Source organism: Poeciliopsis prolifica, unplaced genomic scaffold, assembly GCF_027474105.1.
Source record: "Poeciliopsis prolifica strain line A6 unplaced genomic scaffold, Auburn_PproV2 SCAFFOLD002, whole genome shotgun sequence".
In the NCBI taxonomy this organism is placed as follows: domain Eukaryota; kingdom Metazoa; phylum Chordata; class Actinopteri; order Cyprinodontiformes; family Poeciliidae; genus Poeciliopsis; species Poeciliopsis prolifica.
In genome coordinates this window covers 17,384,886-17,404,982 of record NW_026562377.1, presented here as the reverse complement: position 1 = coordinate 17,404,982, position 20,097 = coordinate 17,384,886, and the positions used below count along the sequence as shown (strand labels likewise).

The window sequence follows — 20,097 nt, the reverse complement described above, 5'->3', positions numbered from 1 at the left end:
AGACATTCAGCTTTTTTAAAATGGCTCTTGGAGGGTTTCTTGCTTCTAAAATGGGAGTTTTTCCACTTTAAACTCACCCGTAGCGCTGTGGATGTCTGGGATGAGGATATAATCGAAGTGAACATTTACCACAGTCCGCTGGTGTGTTTATATAGGAAACCTTCATCTCAGCAAGTGGCCTTTAAAATGACTGATTTGTGGAATTTGACCTTTTTGGTTTGCTTAGTTTTATTAAATAGAATTGTGTTGCTTTAAAGTGAAATTTAAAGCAAAGTAATAATACATTTTAATTTGACTGTCCTGTGTTTAACCATAAATTGTACTTAACTTAAAAAAAATATTTGATTGTAAATGGATGTGAATGTTTTTAAAGATATTTAGGTAGGTTTTACTTTTTTATTAATTTAATTTAGGTAGTATACTATATTTGTGGATTGCTCTTGTTGTGTTGCTCTCCTTTTAAGTACTGAATTGAACTACATTTGAGACAGAGTTGAGAAAGAGTAGTCTGAATTTAATATAACTAATACATTAGCTGACTTTATTTACATTGTAGATAAAGTCTAAGTCGAGCTGGATTATTTAATTTTCTTTTAGATCAATAAAGTATTTTTGATTGAATTTTAATTTAATTAAACTGAACTGAATTAGGTGGAGACCGAACATAGTTGGTCTGAAAAGCTTTTTTGAAAAAGCTCAAAAAAATGAAGTGAAGTAAAAAAGAAAATTTCCCCTTCCTCATGTCCATGACTGTTTTTCTACGCTACATTGTTTAAATTATGTGCGTTACATGAAATTCTGGAAAAAATAATTGTCTCAGAACACACATACGCAATACCCAGGAAGGCCGCCATGGAGAAGTTATTTTCTATTAAGTAACAGAGTATTAAAACCTGGCTATGTGCAACATGTAAACGACCCACCCGGAAACAAATAGGCGCTTATTATTGCACTTAAATTCCCACGCTGGGTGACTGTCTCTCCGAACTGACACACTGCCACACTTTCCCACGCACGCGAGAGCCTCCTTAAGGCACGTAGAGGAGGCGCGCGCGTCAACTCACGGGGCACGAGGCGGGCGGACCGCGGGATGAGGATCATGTGTAGTCCACGCGCTGAAACTGGGTTATTGCGAGCAGAGGAGCAGGAGAGAGCTGCAGGAAGAAGAAGAGCCGCCACCGCTCGTTTAACACATCTAGTTTTATCTCAGCTGCAGGGGGGAAAGTAGCATATAACAAACAGGCGTCGTTGATTTATACGCTAATAAGGCCAGAGTGAGTTGAGAGAGAGGGAGAGGAAAAAAAAGAAGGATTTGGTATTGTGGCAGTTTTCAGCTTATCCCGCTTAAGTGAATAAATGCCCGTCGTTCTCCGTGCTTTCTTGCTTCTTTCCCACTTGGAGTTACATGCCCTGGAGAGTTGATTCAACTTCACCGAAGAAATGAGAGGTGAGTGGGTGAAATTTTTTTGTGCTGCGAATTCGCTTCAGTGTAGGCAGAAACAAACCTGCCACGCCAGGTTTGTTTACAAAGCAACTTTTCAGCTGTGCGGCGAAGGCGCTACTTTTGGAGCCCGAAGCGCGTGGAGCGCGAGCTTGCTGTGAGATCGAGCAGAAATGCACAAATGCAATGTGCTCAGTAAATTATCTGTCATTTCACAGAGTATGCTAAACAACTTCTCTCCTCTTTGAGAAATATGAAATTCTCAAATGCACACAGTTTATCGAATATTTATAAATTATAGCTTTACCACGTTGGTGGTTATTAATTGTTGGGCTCCGTAATGCTTAATTTGAGCTGGCGGCAATAAAAAAAGACGTACAAATGTTACTGCGTTGGTCCTGCTACTTTTTTTTCTACAAGTAAGCCATTAACTCCAGTTATGTAAGACTGAGGAAAGGGAGGCGGTGAGCAGAGTGATTCATGGGCTGTCAAGGCACATTAATATCTGCTGGCAGGGATTGTTCAGGTTAAATAGGCTAAGGAGTCCGTTTCCACAGACGTTTTTGTGCGCCTAATAATTTCAACTTTAAAGTGAGAGTTTTCAAAGCCAGATTAGCTATTTGTGGTTCAGGCAGGAGTTTTTCGGTTCGTTCACCAAGTTCACCTTGGTTCATAAATGCAAATTTTGTTTTATGTCCATAAAAGTTCATAAATGCTGGTTTTATTTATGTGGTGCGACTGAAATAATGTGCTCATCAAACAGAGTGTTTTTGTTGTCAGAATCAGCAGTTTCACTGGAGAGGGAGAGGAGGTGCTCCATTGACCTAGTTCTGTCATTGAAAATTACAGCAAGTCTTTGTGTGTGTCTGTGTTTGTGAGTGTTTGCCGCCAATAGATAAAAGTATATGTAAAAGCATAAATTCTAATCTTACAAGCATGTGCCAAGGAGCTAATTCAATTTTTTAAAATATTTTAATTCACAAAATCCTTTACGTAAGAAAAGGTATTTTTGTAGTGCACACAGAAATGTCAATTAAACTAGAGATGCATTAATTAAATGCATCAAAATTAAGGAGTCATGCTGAAATGTGATGAAGTAGACTATTAAAAACCAAGTTTAATTAACATGCTTTATGACATGAGTAATAACAATCTTTTAAATCCTTCTCATCCTGCAAATTAATACATAACTGTCAAATAATCTGCTTCACATTTTTCCTTTTTGCTGTTTAGTTCTTAGAAAAAAGAAGGCCTCCATAAAAGCCTGATCAGTGCATGTTTTGATAAAAAATAATTTTTGTTTTGCTAAAAATCTACAAGTTAGTTTAGTTTTGCCATGATGTTATAGACCATCATGCACCGCTGGGACAAGCAGGATATGGGCATAGCAAGCCCACATATGAAGCACAGCAGGGCTCAGTTGAGCTTCCTCTACCAGTTAAGGTTACAACCATAGCACTGCTTCTCAATTGGATTTTGTAAAATAACATATCACATTTCTTTTCAAAAGAAAAAAAAAACATTATTGTTTGGAGAAAATAGGTACCTAAAGTCAGTGGAAAGAATACTTGTTTATTCAGGAATTATTTATGTAAACTCTTGCATAAAGAGGTTAAGTAAGTGTGGGCCATCAGAGTCAAATAGACTACAACAGTTCATCCTTAAGTAGCACAATAAGCCACAGTTAGTGTGTTAGGTTTCAAGAAGAGAGTTTTTGTGTCTGCTCTCCAAGGACATCACTGTGCTGAACTGAGCCTCACGGCCACTATCTGTTGAGAAAACAGCCTTGGGGAAGATCACAGCAAGTTACAGTATATGTCAAGGTGCCCTTTCTCTCTGACAACTGCATACTTAGATTCTGCTTCCCCTATGTGAAGCTTAGACTCTTCACACAAGAATGCGGGCAAATCTTTCGAGGTATCAATGCATTATCTGGTATTTGCTTAGGCTCTTCATGTCTTATTGTGGTGTCGTATCTGATATTATGTATTTTTTTCTCAAAGTATACATAAAGACAAGGATACCCAAACAGACACAGAGATTTTAATTCAAGGTGACAGTGATTGGTGCAGTTGTACACACTGGTATGTTTCTGTGGTTTATTGCAGAATGCAAAAAATACATGCTGTGAACTGGAGTTCCCAGTCTGGTTTTGTTTTGGTGTTGCAGAAACTCATTTGGTTTGAACTATACACACCGTAGTCAAATGAAAGTGCTCTACTTTCTGTTGACAGTGGTGCAGGATAAAAGCAAATGTGGTTTGAGTTCTTGGAAGGGGTAGCTATATCATCCAGCATGTACAGTAGTATACTGTTAAAGAAACAAATCAAGAAAGTAGGTTTTTTATTGTGTGTGAGAAAACTTTATTGAAATCAGAAAGTGAGAAGATACATAAAAGATTAATAAAAATGTCCTTTCAGCTTGTTTTTGTTGCGTTTGACGTACATAATGCAGAGCTGTTGATTTCATTTATTTTTTTAACCACAAACACATTTCCTGCTAAATGAAGCTTTCCACACAGAAATATTCAAATTATGCATGAAAGCAGAATAGTGCACCAGTCCACTCAAAAGCCTTTCGTTCCACTTGTGCTGTGTCTGCCAATGAAACTCCTACACCTGTTGTACATTTTTAAAGGCCCTGCGGTTAGTATGAGGACTTATTGTGATATCTGTTCCCTCTGGGTAGGAGAACAAGAGAAAACTCACTGTACAGAGAACTAGTAACAAAGGAGAACCAGAGCTTGCAGAGAGAAAAAAAAGTGTGGACACACTCATATCTCAAGTGTGAATACCTTTTTTTTTTCTTTTTTTTAATCCTGCTCTGCTACCGGTTTCAGTGTTAGTAGTTCATATATAAGAATACTTCCATAAAGGTTCCAAAAGTTCTCACAAACTTATATTAAATACAGATTATCTCAGGCAGCTTTTAAATACTAGGTAAATAGGACATTGAACCCAGTTTGATTACGTGCAATGAGAGGACAAAGCTGAGGTTTCACAGCACAGATGATAAATGCTGGCAGAATCATGGCCTTGGTTCAGCGATTTCTCTTATTATGTTGTACTGTATATGGTTTCCAGCCATTCACTTAATTCGTACATTTGTGTTGCAAAATGCATGTTTATTTACCTATGTCCTCAATTTCTTTAACTTTGTTGGTTTTCTGACAACCCCCTCAATCAAAAACCTTGTGATTGTCCTTTAAAACCTTGTGGAAGATGTACACCCAAGTTGGTGTCACATGCCTTATAAGAAAAACAGATTATAGTGAAGAATGCATTGAGTTTTTCTTCTCATATAGTGAAAAGAAATGGTATATATTTTGGAAAACATGAGTTTTTAAGCGAGTCTTCTACAACAAAACATTATTTGTATTTGTATTATGTATCAAGTTTATTTATGTCAGATATTATGGAGGTTATGAGTTCCCCCTATGCATGCGGTTTGATTCCTTTGCAGCATGTTTTCCTCCTTCTTCTTACATAATACCAAAAAAACCTTAAGTATCAATTGTGATACAAAAAGGAAAGACATTCATTATATGTATTAACATTTCAGTTTTTTGTTCCATTTAAAAGGTCGATCAAATGCTTTTAAAAGTTTCCCGCTTCTGTTATGTCTTGTGTCAGGCTATAAAGGAGTAAACAAAATATTGTGTTTTTCCTTTTTTTTTTTTTTTTTTTTTTGTAACAAAAGCTAACAAGGTTTTCCAGATAAGGTTTTCCATGGATAAAGGAGCTCTTGTTCAGGTCCAAGCTGAATTGCAACCCCCATATCACATTAAATGTCACACACGTCACTGGTTTAGATATCAGTAAATGCAACAAATGCTTTGCAAACCTAATGTATTTACACCAAACAGTGAGTAATTAAGGGCATAGCTATATTGTGCAACCTTTATTAGCCAGTAGAGCAGAACTGCTAAAGAAATTTCGGGGCTCATATTTCAGTGGAGTAGAAATAGACTCACGGTAGAGCTCAAACACAGCTGAGGTTTCACACAAATACTTGACGTGCTGCAACAAGATGAACACCTATGAGCTATATCCATCCTCCTGTCAGTAGCTTACTGTAGTAAAGGCCATGAAACTATCTCCAGATTTTGCTGCGCTTGTAAAAAATCTCCTCCTCACTACTGGTAGCCTGCTACATTTCTTGGAGTAAACCTTGCACTACTCCTTTTGCAAACAATAAAAGCATCTATTCTCTCCTTCTTTGAAGGGTGAATCAGTTTTGGTTCCACCTTAAGAGCTGCAAGAAGCCAGATTGTGTTTCTTCTCACAAGCCCGCCCCCTTCTTTGCTCAGTGAAAAGTGTGTCAGTGGAGCAATTCCTGCTCTCTGGTCCTGACTGTGTCACTCAGCTGACTGGCAGGTGAGGCTGCCAGTCTCAGGAACAAAGCTCTCGCTCGCCAGCCAATTGGAGCGCGGCAATATGAGGGAGGGTTGTGGCACTGTTGCTGGGACAACCGCCTTTGAATGAGTGTGTTCATGAATGCACCAGATGGGAGTTATATAACAGACTGACAGGGTGGGTGGGGGAGAGCCTCTGAGGGAGGAGGAGGGACAAAAGGGAGCAATGGAGAAAGGGATTTTTTTTTTTTCCATGGCCCTTTATTTATTTATATCGCTCAGTTGCATTTCATTTGTAAGGACTTCAAACAATTGAAGATTCTTCAAGCTGGAACCGGCTCTTCAAAGGAAAGACAGTTATGTTAGAAAGGAAATCGGAACAAATTTAAGTCCCCGAAGTCAGAGTTTTCAGAACAATGTCAGTCGCTGACATCTTCTGCTCTCTCTCGATCCATGACGCACATCTTTCCCCACACAGAGTGACTCTTGTGATTGGGTAGTTGTATTTTATAAAAGGGCATTCATAGAAAAAGCAATTTTCTGAAGAGCTGTGAAGACCAGTTAAATCCTATTTTGTGATTTAGCGGGTTACCTAATACTCTGTGTGACCCAGCAAAGGGCTTTAGTGTTGGTTTGGCACACACTGCACTTCTGCATGTAGGCGATCTTGCAAAACATGGTAGCAATCAAAGGTCCAAGCGTCCAGCCTGCAGCCAATTGCTTTTTGAGATAAAAATTTAAAACAACCCCACAAAATTATCAATAAAAATAAGAACCAAAGAAAACCCACTTGACATGGCTAGGAAATGACACTAGACTTTGGTTCTTTGTATTTGATTCAGCTACCGTGTGTGCGCATGTCTGTGTATGTATCTGTATGTATGAAAGTTCATATACATCCAAAAGGCACAGTGACAAACATAACAATAACACCTTGATTCCTCTGTGTGGGATTTTGGAACCATTGGAGATTTTATTGGAGCGGCACTATTAATAGTTTGGAGTTTTGTGTCCCACATATTATCAGTTAATTCCGGGTTACATAAATGAAGGGCTAAATGGGGGCTTTGTTTTTGGACAATTACGTTCAGAGCTAAACTAGGTCTATGACTGAAATTGCCACTAAAACTGCATCTTGTTGTCAGTGGGTAGCTTTATGTGACACTAATGTTCACGACAAAATAAAATGAAGGATTTAAGGAAAAAAAATGTGAGGACTTGACCAAGTTGCCTGATTAAAAGACTAAGAAATCTAATTAAAATTTGTTTAGATGTAGAGATGTTTTTGTTGTGCGGTCATGTCTCCAAGGAGAAGATAACAGCAGGAGCAGAGAAGATAGACTGTGAAATCAAAACAGTTTCATTTCATAAGATAGACAACCAATATAGACCAATTGGTTGTCTATCTTCTCTGTTTAATAAACTAAACATTAAAGTATTTATAATTTACCTACATATAGCCTGGCCTAAAATTGGTGCAAACTTTGTATTTCTTAAGATTTCAAGATCCTGAGAGCAACTCATTTTAGCATCATAAACTCAAAAGGACTCCACTTGGCATCACTCTTTGTTAACCTGCAAACATGTTAGCTCATTCTGAAGGAGGAGAGGCAGCGCGCAAAGGAGGGAGAGAGCGTGCGCGATGTGAAACTTTATAACCCCAGGCTTCAGCTAATGCAATTGACCTGCTATTCTGGGGTTGAGGAGGCCCAGCTACTGAGATAAACAACATAATGAAAAGAACAGGCTGTTCTTGAGTAAGAAGGATCAGGCTCCCGTAATGAACACAACATGTATAATGTATGCTTATTTGTCATATGTGTTCATAACACTCCTCTGGTTTCTTTATGATCCTTCAGCACAGTGTCAGTTCCGTTTCATTATTAGGAAGTACATGTCAAACACTATTGCAAATGATGGATAACATTTGACCTGAAATGGATCATATTTTTGTTTCTAGGAAGATTCAGTTTGTTCCAAGTGCAGCTAATGCAAGGTGGTAGAGAACTTGTTTGAATTAGAAATCAACATGGCTGTTCAAAGCAAATATTGATTCAGTGTATTCTGCCAACTTCATTTATTATGGCTGAATGGACCTATTGACAAATACTGAATGCAGCCCTTAAAAGAAAATGTCATATTCATCTACAACTCAGTGTTTCAGTGTGAACCTTGTCTATTTATTTAGTGACATGTTCTGCAAAATAAGTTGATTTTTATCTGTGCTTCAAACACTATCAAGAGATTTTAGTTGCGGCATAAAAACAAATAATTATTAATTCATTAGACTTTTAAATAGATTTTATATTTAACTTTTTTAATGAATGTAAGTGTTTGTGTTCAAAATGTTCAGGAATTTTAAAAAGTAGAAAAAGTCCAACAAATATGAGCCTTGGAAAGTTTTTTTTTATTTTTTATTTTTATTTTATTACTCAATAACCTGTCTTTTTATTGTTTCTCTTCAGCTCAAATAGAAGTCATTCCCTGTAAAATCTGTGGGGATAAATCATCAGGCATCCACTATGGTGTTATCACCTGTGAAGGCTGCAAGGTGAGCTTATAAGAAATTTCATTAGGAATATTTCTGTAAAGAACAGAAGAAAAAAACAAAACCTCTACTTAGTCATTGCAACATTTATTTGGTACCTTATTTAGTTTTTGTCATTGTTATTTTGCAGGGTTTCTTTCGACGCAGCCAGCAAAACAATGCTATGTACTCCTGCTCAAGACAGAGGAACTGCCTGATTGACCGGACCAACCGTAACCGTTGTCAGCACTGTAGGCTGCAGAAGTGTCTCGCTCTTGGCATGAGCCGTGACGGTGAGTTCACTCCCTCAATTTATATTTAATTAACTCGAAGTTTCCACTGGCCCCGCTTTTTTTTTTTGTTTGTTTTTTTATCACTTTGACTGCATGCTGTTCTTTTATGGACTACTGTTTGAGTTAAGAAGTTTTATCTCTGTGCTTTTCGGCTGCAGCAGTGAAATTTGGTCGCATGTCTAAAAAGCAGCGTGACAGCCTGTACGCAGAGGTCCAGAAGCACCAGCAGTCACAGGAGTGCACTGGAGTCGGCTCCCACGAGGAGAATGGAGACCTAGCAGAGCACGGACGCACCTGCAGAAGGGGCTCCAGCGCCACGCTCAGCGACCTGGACGACATCACAACCTTGCCGGAGGGCCTGCTTTTTGACCTGCCCCTCACCCCAGAGGATGCAGGTGGAGATTACTGCAGCCTGGAAATGCTGGGAGGAAGCGCAGGGAGCAGCTCGTCCTCTCAGAGCTCTCCAGAGCAGACCAGCTTGGACTTTGTTGACAGCAACCACAGCATCAAACACGAGTACCAGCTGTTGCATGATTCTGGACTCTTCTCTCATGCCATCCTCAACCCCCTGCCAGAGGGATGCTCCCTGCTGGAAATAGGTCAGTTGTAACCCCAAATGTGGTGCTTCACAGTGAATACATCCTTAAAAGTAAGACTGTATGTTAGAAAATCTTGCAGTGCCGATAATATTGGTAAGTATTGCTATGACAACATTAGGTGCAATATATTCCCACTTTCTTCTTTCCTAACTATATCAACTCTCAATAACAGAGCAACTGTTGTTTTGTATTGAAAAGCTTACGAATCTCAAATAATGATGTACGGATGAATAAATAAATGCTATTTTCTTCCATTCAGAGCATATAATCCAGAGTGTAGTGAAGTCCCATGTTGAGACAAGCCAGTACAGCACAGAGGAGCTGAAGAGGATGGCATGGAACATCTATAACCCAGAAGAGACTCGTTCATACCAGACCAAAGTAAGTGTGAGACTCACTAATGTTGATCATTGTCTACAAAAAGATTGAAATAGGACTCGTATTGCACTGCATGGAATAAAAGAGTGAAGTTTGGAGAAGCAAAATATAAAATAAATAGATGTCTGCAATTGAGAAGATCTGATTGCCAGATCTAAGTCATTGGTTGTTCTTAACTTGAGGTTTTTTTGTTTTTAACAATAGACAGAAATCAAGTGTTCACCGACTTGATCATTAACAATTTTTATTCATATCATATCACATGTCTTCTGAAATCACACGGTGAAATACCAAGTTTAATTAGTTATGCTTCAAAAGAAAACAATGAATCACAACCTGTTCTTCAAGAGCTGCTGTCCTCAAAGAAACACTCTGCATGTCTCTTTTTTCCCCTTTTTCAGTCAGCTGAAGTGATGTGGCAGCAGTGCACGGTTCACATCACCAACGCAATTCAGTATGTGGTGGAGTTTGCCAAGCGCATCTCTGGCTTCATGGACCTCTGTCAAAATGACCAGATTATTCTACTTAAAGCAGGTCAGTGCATGATGTGCGTTAACATCCCTCCAGGCTAAGATCACACCCTGTCTTTTAGTTGCGACAACAATAGTTGTTGACACTCTAGTCTAAGAGAGGTGGACCTCTACACAGATTAACAGCTGCACATGCCTAAGAAGCTGCGTAGTTTCTAATTCTCCAAAGAACATCCAGCTTTGTTTTCATCACAATTTCTTCAGTAATTAAGAAGCAGCAAGGGCTGGTAATGAGATTCCCAGGCTTTGAAAATACATGTGATAGAACATTAAATATTGAATATATAGAATATCCACTCTCACATTCTGGGAGATGTAAGAAGAGGAAAGGTTTTAGTTCCTCAACTTCTCATGGTGACCTAAGCAAAGTGGGTGGCACCAACTTACTCTATCACTCTTTGTTTACCTTGCAATGACTTGTTGAGTAACAGCTGCGGTTTCAGATTTTGTCACTGCGTCTCATAACTACAGAAAAATTAGCTCTTTATTCAAAGTTATGAAAACGTTGCATTGGTGGATATGACTGATATGAAACACTTATATTGTGATACGTTTTTCAGCCATAATATCCAGCTGTAATATGATCAGACTTCTTTTATTTGAAATGGATAAGATTTTTGTCCTTCTGCTTCCTAAAATAATCATGTTTATTATTATTGTACAATTATTTTATTTGTAATGATTATTTATTTATGATACATAAACTGCAATATGTGGTAGCATATTTCAGATTTTGGCTTGACATATAATAACAGGAATACCACACTGAAGTAATAGATAAGTTGTTGGCCCATTTGACTGCTCGCCAAACATGCCTCTCTTAGTACACCGGTTGCAGTTAAAAATAGCCCCACCTTTGTAAAGGCATGCTTCTGAAAATAACATTGTCCATGGGAACCTTTTGGAGGTGGTACTCAGCTGGAAGCAAAGTGATTTTTAAATTATGTCACTTTAAAATGCTTTGCAACTTTAAAGGTAATGTGTTTTAAATCACTGGAGTATGGTTTCAGTTGCCAGTAGAGAAACAGTGCCTAAGTCCTTCATTCATATAGATATTTTAATACTATTTATATTCTTGGGCACAAATATAAATAACCACAACTATTTTGGAGGGACTGCTGCTTATAATTATGGATTATGTTCCTTTGTGACAAATCACTTAGGCTATATTTTACTGGTGGTGATGTTACAAAGCTCCTGTGACTTTCCAGTAATACCAGTTTCAAAATATTAATTATATGACAAGTTCATAAGTTTCTTCCTTGAAAGCTGGGTTTCAGAGTTGTCTCCCTTCACCTCTTGCTTAACACAGAAGTTTCTTACATTTACATCAAATACATTAGCAGACTCTACATAATTTGTAGTATGTAGTTGCTGTGACAAATTCATTGATTTTAGTTTTATTGTTGGAAATTTAAACTGCTTTCATTTTGCTGGGCAAGTCCTCGAACAAATCTGCTGCAGTGGGAGTCATTAACCGCTCAGCGTCTGGCCCTGTTTGGCCTTCACAGTGGAAACAGTCACTAAAATACAGTCAGGATAAATCAGAGTTCCAGGGAAAAATGTTCCAGGTTTCATAATAGAAATGTACCTTAGAAGAGATCCTTTAACTTTCTCACCACAGTGGTTTGTGTTTGTTCTGACCAAGCCTACTTCCAATGGCTGAATTTGTCTTTCTTTTCTCATGAGGAAAGTAGCATAGCTTAATTTCAACCAGCTGACTGGCAGGAAGCAGTAATACATAGAGAAGTTGCATCACTTCATTGCTTTACACTCCTTACAGCCACAGAAAAACATAGGTCACATCAGCACTTACTGTAGTATTTCTTTAAAAGGACTAGAAGCCAGAAAAACAACACAGGGAAATATTTTAGCAATCTTAAATCTATGATTTTTATGCGTGGATTTCAGTGACCACCCATACTTAATTACACTGTTAACATTTTGAGCACATAAATCACACAGTGAAGTCTGTCTATGTTTTGAACTTTACTCTTTGAAACATAAGATGTACTTTATTGTATACTTTGACACCTTCTTTTATTGCTTTATATTCAAATCTATTGTTAAACATCAATTTAGTGTGACACGCCTCAAGAAGAAACTGGAATGTGGACTGACGAGTATTTTAGTGTCTCCCACCTACAAACTTGTCTTTAAGCCAGCTTTGCTTTGAAACTCAGACCATAAAACTAATTTACATTTCACTGTAAGTTAATTTTACAATTGGATGTTACCGTAAAACTTGCCCAAAGCAGCAGGAAATGTTCTTATAACTGAAAAAAGGAAATTAAGGTGTGAATAAACTAATATAAACTTGTACTACTACAAAATGTCACACCCTGAAAACATTGAGACCTACTCAGCAATATAAGTATGTAAATTTAAATCAAAATGAAATTGAGAAGAGCACAGTATCCAGAACAGGAAGCAAAATACATACTTTGGTGTGTTTATAATTTGGCTACATAGTCAAGTTCAAATGCCAATATTTTGGTATTACATTTACAGTGCAGATTGCATAATGGTGCTCTCAGTTTGAACATGGAGGTCAGATTGATAACTTGAACAGTCTAGATTTAGAGTCAGTTAGGAAATAGTTATCAACTGAGAGCGAACTGCTTAAAACCTTTTAAAATAAATTCACTTTGAAAATTACAAACCATTACTTTCATGATAGTGTTATATAATTAATTACTATCACTAAACACTGAACAAAACGAATGTGAAAGCTCTGCATAGGACCCAGATTCTGGTAAAGTCTTATACTAAACAGTTGCATCCTGTTAAAGTTATTTTTGCATTATTGTTTGTCTTATTATCTTTAACTGCACTATAGTTCTTCAAGTGGCCTTGTAGATTAAAAAAAAAACATGTTATGTGAGCTTCTGATTGTTTTGAGGATCAATCCCCGGGTGAATTTTAATGAGACATGAAGCCCTGACTCCAAGCGTTGAGGGAGCTTTTTCTAAGCCCTAGAAATGCCCTGGGACACATTTCCTCACCCAGCTTTTGCTCAGTATAGCATCTGTTAGACCCGCCGTATATGTTTATCAGGCTCTTATCATGAAAAGGGTTTTTAGTTTCCATGATCATGCCTAGAAAACATAAGATCAACGTTGTTTTAAAAACATTGTGTTCAAAGTCAGTGTAATTTTTGAGATCTCAGAAGTGTTTTTATTTCCTATATCTTTCTTTCAACAGGGTGCATGGATGTCCTTCTGATCCGTATGTGCCGAGCCTACAACCCCATCAATAATACACTGCTTTTTGATGGAAAGTTTGCGAGTGCTCAGCTTTTTAAAGCTCTTGGTGAGTCAGCGCAATGGCTTTCTTCCTCTTTCCCTGCCTTTCTGTCACATAAATATTATGAAAGGATGGGCAGGTGATTTGAGGTCTTTATTTTTTAAATCTTTTTAACTGTCACAATAATTATAGTCAAACATTGTTTTGCTTCTCTTCCCTCTTTAGGCTGTGATGACCTTGTGAATGCTGTGTTTGACTTAGCAAAAACTATGAGTCGTATACAGATATCAGAGGACGAGATGGCTCTGTTCAGTGCTGCGGTCCTTCTGTCACCAGGTAAGATTACTGCACCTTATTTTACAACTTTCCTGCAAATGCTAAACCAGTCTAACTAGTAACTGGCTAGTTGATCCATGCAGTCAGAATCACTGGTTGTAGGCGTATAGTGTATTTTATGCAACATTAGGTTTACCAGCATTGTTATACACTGATTCAACTAATGCATAAAGTGGCCTACAAAATCCCGGATTATTATGGTGCAGTGGAACTCATCATTCCTTGTTGTTTTCTACTGAGGTCCGTATCTAATTGATGTAGAAGGTCTTAGTTCTTTATCATGCAAACATTCTTAAAGCTGCAGTGACGTGAGAACTTTCTTGTGTGTGTTTATTGTGTTACATTTGTTTAGCCATTTAGCTTTTCTTGTGAAATCGAGAAAGTTTTCATAGAGAAGAAAGATATTTAAACTCACATTATCAGGCAATACATGCTTTTATGTATTTTTTGTGAGCAAGAACATACTCTAGTCTGTGCGTGCAATGGAGTTCAGCATAATTTATCATGTAAATTAAGCCTCAAACTTTCAAATGACTTCATTAAATAGGGAATGTGTTGGTGTTGTTGCAACAGAGGTGTTTTTTTATTTACACCCACTCTTACCAATTGGCTTGGCTAAATAATGAAAATGATCTCAGTTAAGCATAAAAACTATCATTGAAGCACCAAGTATAAGTTTGAAAACATAGCATTTCATGTCGGATATCTCTATCCAAGTTTCAGTTTTACATTTTCATTTTAAAAATTTTAAAACTTTTAAAATTAGTTTCTTATAACTCTTCATAAGCTATAGGAAAAGAAATTAATGTTCATTACACTGTTTTTCACTCTTAGCTAATTATAAACTGTGTTCACAAAGTTTAAAACTGAATTGGTTAATGTTCGTATTTTCCCTTCTATGTATTTAGTGCTAATTTCACAGTCCCATTAGGAACTAGTTACTTTATTACTTTATAAATCAACGTTCATAAAACAATATGGGTCACAACTTCATGTTCCAATGGACCTGTTATGTCACTCTGTTGCATTTGTAACTTGCCCTTTGCCAGTTCATTTACATCAGTATAATTGCATCTTATTATTGCTCATATAAATTATATATATATGAACAATGTAAAGCTGTTCTTATTTACACAGCTTCCTATTTTATATGTCTTTTTTTTTTTTAAATAACTCTGAAATTTGTCTTTGAATACTGACCCTTTACGGCTATGATTTAAATTCTGACCAGCATATGCTGATTCTGTTTTTCTCAGCTGTCAAAATTGTCACTGAAATAATTACAACTGTCTGATAATGCTAATATAGTCAAAAGGCAAGTGGATACAGCTTCATTTCTCTGCCTGCCTTTGTTGTAAACTGAGTAAAGTAACAACAGAACCCTGTGCAGAAACAGTTTGGCCTAATCCAGCTGTTTACATTGGTAGGGTAACAGCCTCCAGTTTATATTGTTTTGTTTAAAGAGAGAAATACATTATGAATTTCCTCCCACAAAGACTGGCAGCCCGCCTGAAACTTCAAGCAGACACAGATTTAAACACAGTGAGCAGTCACCAAACTCTTATCTTTGAGTGTAAATGTTGCACCTATTTCCTGCATAAATCAGCCTTTATTTGGCACTCCTAAACATGTCAACGTATTCCATTTTGTACCTGTCAAATAAAGGTTTGTGTAATGCTACCAGCTGCACTCAAATCCAGAACACCTTGTAAAACGAAAACACTTAATAGTACAGTTTTAAGTTCTACCTAAGTATTGGTTATCTCATTAACAGTGCTTATTTGAATATAGATTATATATATTTTTGCAAAATATATGTCTTTGCAAACAAGACAATAACAAATATGAGTTCTTCTTTTTCAGACCGACCTTGGCTGACAGATGTCCAGAAGATCCATAAACTGCAGGAGAAAGTTTATATCGGTCTGCAGAGCTGCCTGCAAAAAGAGGGTGCATCAGAGGAGAAGCTAGCAAAGGTACAGAAACTCTGCTGTATTGCGCAATGTTTATATGTGTATGGTTTTTATTTTTTTTTCTTCTAACCTGTATTTTGTTCCTGTACTTTCCTCCTAGATGGTGTCTAAGCTTCCCATGATGAGGTCCATTTGCAACCTCCACATAGATAAACTGGAGTTTTTCCGACTAGTTCACCCTGAGACAGCATATGCCTTCCCTCCTTTGTACAGAGAAGTTTTTGGGAGCGAAATTACGTTCCCGGACTCTACCGAGGGCTAGTTTAGCCTCTCAGCTGGATGGTGTGATTTAACATAGTGACACTGAGGTGTATTTAGAGGAAGATGAAAATATGGTGACCGTCATACGGGAAAACCAACCAGCCCAATGACAATCCTGCACGTTACACTTTAGTGCACACTCCTCTCACCTCTGAAGTCCAAACCCTGTGGAGTAGCTTTCACCGCCTTGCAGGCCAAATCTATTAACTCAACAAAACGGTAGAAGTTGCTGGGTCGCCAGTGCATGTTACCTCCTTTGTAAAGAAGTGAAGAAACCATTGAGCAGTAGCCTACATAGTTTTTTTTGTTTTGTTTTGTTTTGGGTTTTTTTTTTTTTCACAAAAATATTTTTCTATAAGACACCTTTAACTGCGTGTTGAGTTTAATTCCTTTCTGGTGTAGTCTTTGTTACCTTCACAGCAATGAAAGCAATTGTTGAATGTATCCCCCCCTTACTGCAACCATTCATAATATACCAGAATGTATGAACCCATAGTACAATCCTCACCCTGGATGAGAAATTAGCAGTAATTATGCCTCCTTCAGTTTAGTGCAAAAACAGTTGTTGCTTCTTTGTGTATACTTAGTAGCACCTACACATTGCTGGTTTTGTAAAATGATCAAGCTTAAAGGGACCATGATCAAACTCTGAAGCGGGAAGGTTTTTTTTTTATTATTATTATTATTTTTTAATTGTAAGTCATTTTCAAACCCACAAACACATTTAACCTAGAGCACAAAAAGATAGCACTTATGCTAAAACCTGATTAGTTGTTTGTATGAGCACAACTTTAGATATGATGTCAGTGAACTGTGAGTTGTTGCTTTTTTATGTAATTAATGACCTCAGTCCAAATCCCTTTTCCCCTTTTCCAAATGCCACTTAGAAAGTGAGGTAATTACAGAGGTATTGTGTAAGTATTTTCAGATGTACCTTTTTATATATAAAGTATATTTATATATAGAAACATCTAAAAAGTGTAAATTAAGAGCAGAGCTCATACCAGATGGTGGTCATTTTGTTCTGCTCCAGTCATCTGGTCAGCTGTTTCTCGAAGAAGAACGATTGTAGCAGAAATGAAAAAAGAATGTGGTTAATTAGTACTTACAAGTTCTTGCTAGGATCCAAATGAACCAACCTGGCACAAGATTTTATGTGTTAGTAGTGTGACTGCCAGCTGTAAAACCTATATTAAACCAGACAGAAAGTCTACAACCACCCTCCTACTTTGGCTGAGCAGAGCCCTGACCACTGTGGAGAGTTGTCTGGACGTGCCACATCTCAGCCCTTTCTTCACAAATATCCTTTTTTTTTTTTACTGGCTAAAACTCCAACTGAGACTCAACCAAAATGGTCAAAAGCTGTGAAGAAATGTATGAGCTGAAAAGATAATGTACTATAACTGAAGGGACAAAGAGTTTGACATGACGATGTTGGAGAGGAGTGTCCTTTAAGCTCCCTACGGCCTCTTTGCTTTTGGGTTTGGGCCAATTAAATGTTTTGATTAGAGATTTGTAACTTGTATTCCTTACTCCCAGCTCCCTTACTACCTCACCTTCTCCAAACACTAGATGGCAAAGCACAGGGTTGACAGAGCCATCAGCTACCCCCCTGAGTTAATATGTACAGTATGCGTTCAAAGAGAGCCTCAAAAGTAGTAAAATAATGCTGGCGAACCTGGAAAGAAACTGAGCAAAACTCTTTATCTTTTTGTGCTAAAGACATCTCTTTGACTGCTGTTCTGTTTACTTCAGAGCACTGTATGCCTTTAGTTCAAGGAAGCCTTGGACATACACAGATCTATCTTGAGTTAGATCTCTAGATGCCTGCAGGCATCATAAAAACTTTTCATTTGAAGTCGACGGTTGTATTAGATTTCTGTAAAACAATAAATCTTGTTGTACCAGCAGCCCAAAGAGGCCATGAGAAATTAAATTAAATCTCTATATTTGGAGTCCTAAGACAATCACATGACAGATGTTGGATGTTGTCTATCTCAGAGTAATCTTTAAGCCGAGTTGGCTTAGCACTGCTGGGACAGTGCTGTTGACCGTTTGTTACTTCATGCAGCATGAAGGGAGATGTCTCCCTTGTTTCGGTACTTAAGATTGTGGCATTGTGGGATTGTGCAATAATGTCCTTCCCATTGTTCTCAGTATGTCGGGCCTCAGTTGCCGTGTATTACAGTCAATGTTTTCTCTCGCACTCCAGCATAATAACCTCACTGCTCCACGAATATTCGTATTCATAGCATAATGTACCAAATACTTACCTGATATTTTTGCAGATCGGACGATCCGGTTACATGGCATTTACAGATTGTAACAAAGTGCACTGCTTTGTGTTTCAGGCCTGAGAATGTTAAACGTGTCGTATATAAAGAATTCTATATGTATATATCAATTTTGCAGGATTAAAACAGTCCAGAGGGCGGGACCTATGATCAGCACTTTCATGTCCCTTTAGACTCACTCAGGGAGATAGCTGGGCTCTCTGTCCTACAGCGTCTGCAGTTAGTCGAGCTAGCCGGACACCTTGCACCAACAAAAAAGACCTTTAAACCTTGATCACTGTGTACAGTACATGTTCTTGTGAATGTTTGATTACAGAAGTATCAAAGATTTTACCCCGTATCTGATATCATTATTGCAAGACATTTTTTATTTTTCTTTTGTTGAAGACATAGATTAAATAGGAGATTAAAAAAACAACAATAACTGATTAATTGTAATCTCTGAATTCTGTTGGTTTTGTTGTGATCTTATGTTTCTTGATTTTTATCCTCCATTGTTGTACTGTTGTTATTTTTGCATCGGTTAGTGTCCTTTTTTCTCTCAGAGAGACGTAATTCTATTTTTTTAAAGAGTTTTTAAAGATGTCTCTCTAAAGGTTTCTCATTCGTCATGATCCTCCTGTTTATGATCTTCTGACTTTATTTTAAGATTATTACTGTTGTTAAATCAAGATAGATTTTAATATGAAATAATTTATGTCATTGGTTGTGAAGCCTAAAAGGTTTTAACACAGTGAAGTGTTGTTGCACAATGGTGATACTGTATGTGGATTTAAGAATGTAATAAAAGTCTTTTTACAAGTGATATCAAACATTGCTGATATTTCTTCATACTTTTCTTGTTATGACTTGTATTGCTGTGCTAAATATGCAATTACTTTATCATTTTCTTTTACCTTAGGCATTACATATTTCTGCAAAGAATATTTTATTTTCTTCACATCGACAGCCTGGAAATATCAATTTACAAGACAGATGAAGAAAAGAGAAAAGGTTATTGTTGTGTTTGTCTATAACAGTAGATAAACTCTGTCAGTAACATTTTCCCAGATCTTGGAAATATATGATAACAGGTAGAAAGAACTACTGGAGCTAAAACTAGAAGGGTCAAACTAGTTCTTTAAGCATGGGAAACTTGTGGCATTCGTTTGTTAGATGTTAAGCTCGGCAGAAACTGTAATCGGCACCAAAGTTCAGGTTTAAAGAAAATGTAGATATTTTTTGTAAATTAAAATTGTTTCAGTAGGTTTGGAAACAATAAAGAGCATTTCCTTTGGAAAACCACAACATTTCTACGCTGTACACTTAAAAGATGATTACCAAACACAAACTTAACCCAGAAACATGTCTTCTCATGGGACCTGTGATTGGGCAACACTTGTGCAGTGGGTCCTCATAACATGTTGGGAAAATAGTCCTTACAACGTATCACGTACAATGAGTCACACACACTTGCCTAATGGTCATTTAGAGAGACCTACTGACCTACCACACATGTCCTTCTGTTGGGACAGGAAGCAAGAGTACCCAGAGAGAATCCACACAGACAACATGCAAGATTAATGCAAAAAGATCTCAGGCCCAGGACCAAAACATCAGTGCAACCAACTGTTCCTCTGTGGAGACAATAATAATGACAAGACGAAGGATAAGAATAATTTATGAGCCTATTGGAAAAATAAAGAAAACTGAATTATTCAGATCCTGTGGTTCTTAGGTTATGTTTTCCTCAAAATATTTATATTTTTTAATTTATTTAACTAAATATAACAAAATGTATTTACATCTTACACTGGCTGTTTAAAATATGTAAACTATTAACTAATTAATAAATAAATTAGTAATGAGAACAAAAACTCATGATA

At 37.2% G+C, this 20,097-nt stretch overlaps 1 protein-coding gene across 1 annotated transcript; it reads left to right on the top strand.

The window, feature by feature from the left end:
* The first annotated feature begins 1,028 nt into the window (after window positions 1-1,028).
* rorca (RAR-related orphan receptor C a) lies at window positions 1,029-19,037 on the top strand. The gene is made up of 10 exons (XM_055051477.1): window positions 1,029-1,447; window positions 8,261-8,346; window positions 8,474-8,615; window positions 8,774-9,214; window positions 9,474-9,595; window positions 9,994-10,126; window positions 13,327-13,434; window positions 13,594-13,704; window positions 15,568-15,680; window positions 15,778-19,037. The coding sequence occupies exons 1-10, from the start codon at window positions 1,441-1,443 to the stop codon at window positions 15,937-15,939; spliced, it is 1,425 nt and encodes a 474-aa protein (XP_054907452.1). The 5' UTR covers window positions 1,029-1,440; the 3' UTR covers window positions 15,940-19,037.
* The last annotated feature ends 1,060 nt before the right edge of the window (window positions 19,038-20,097 follow it).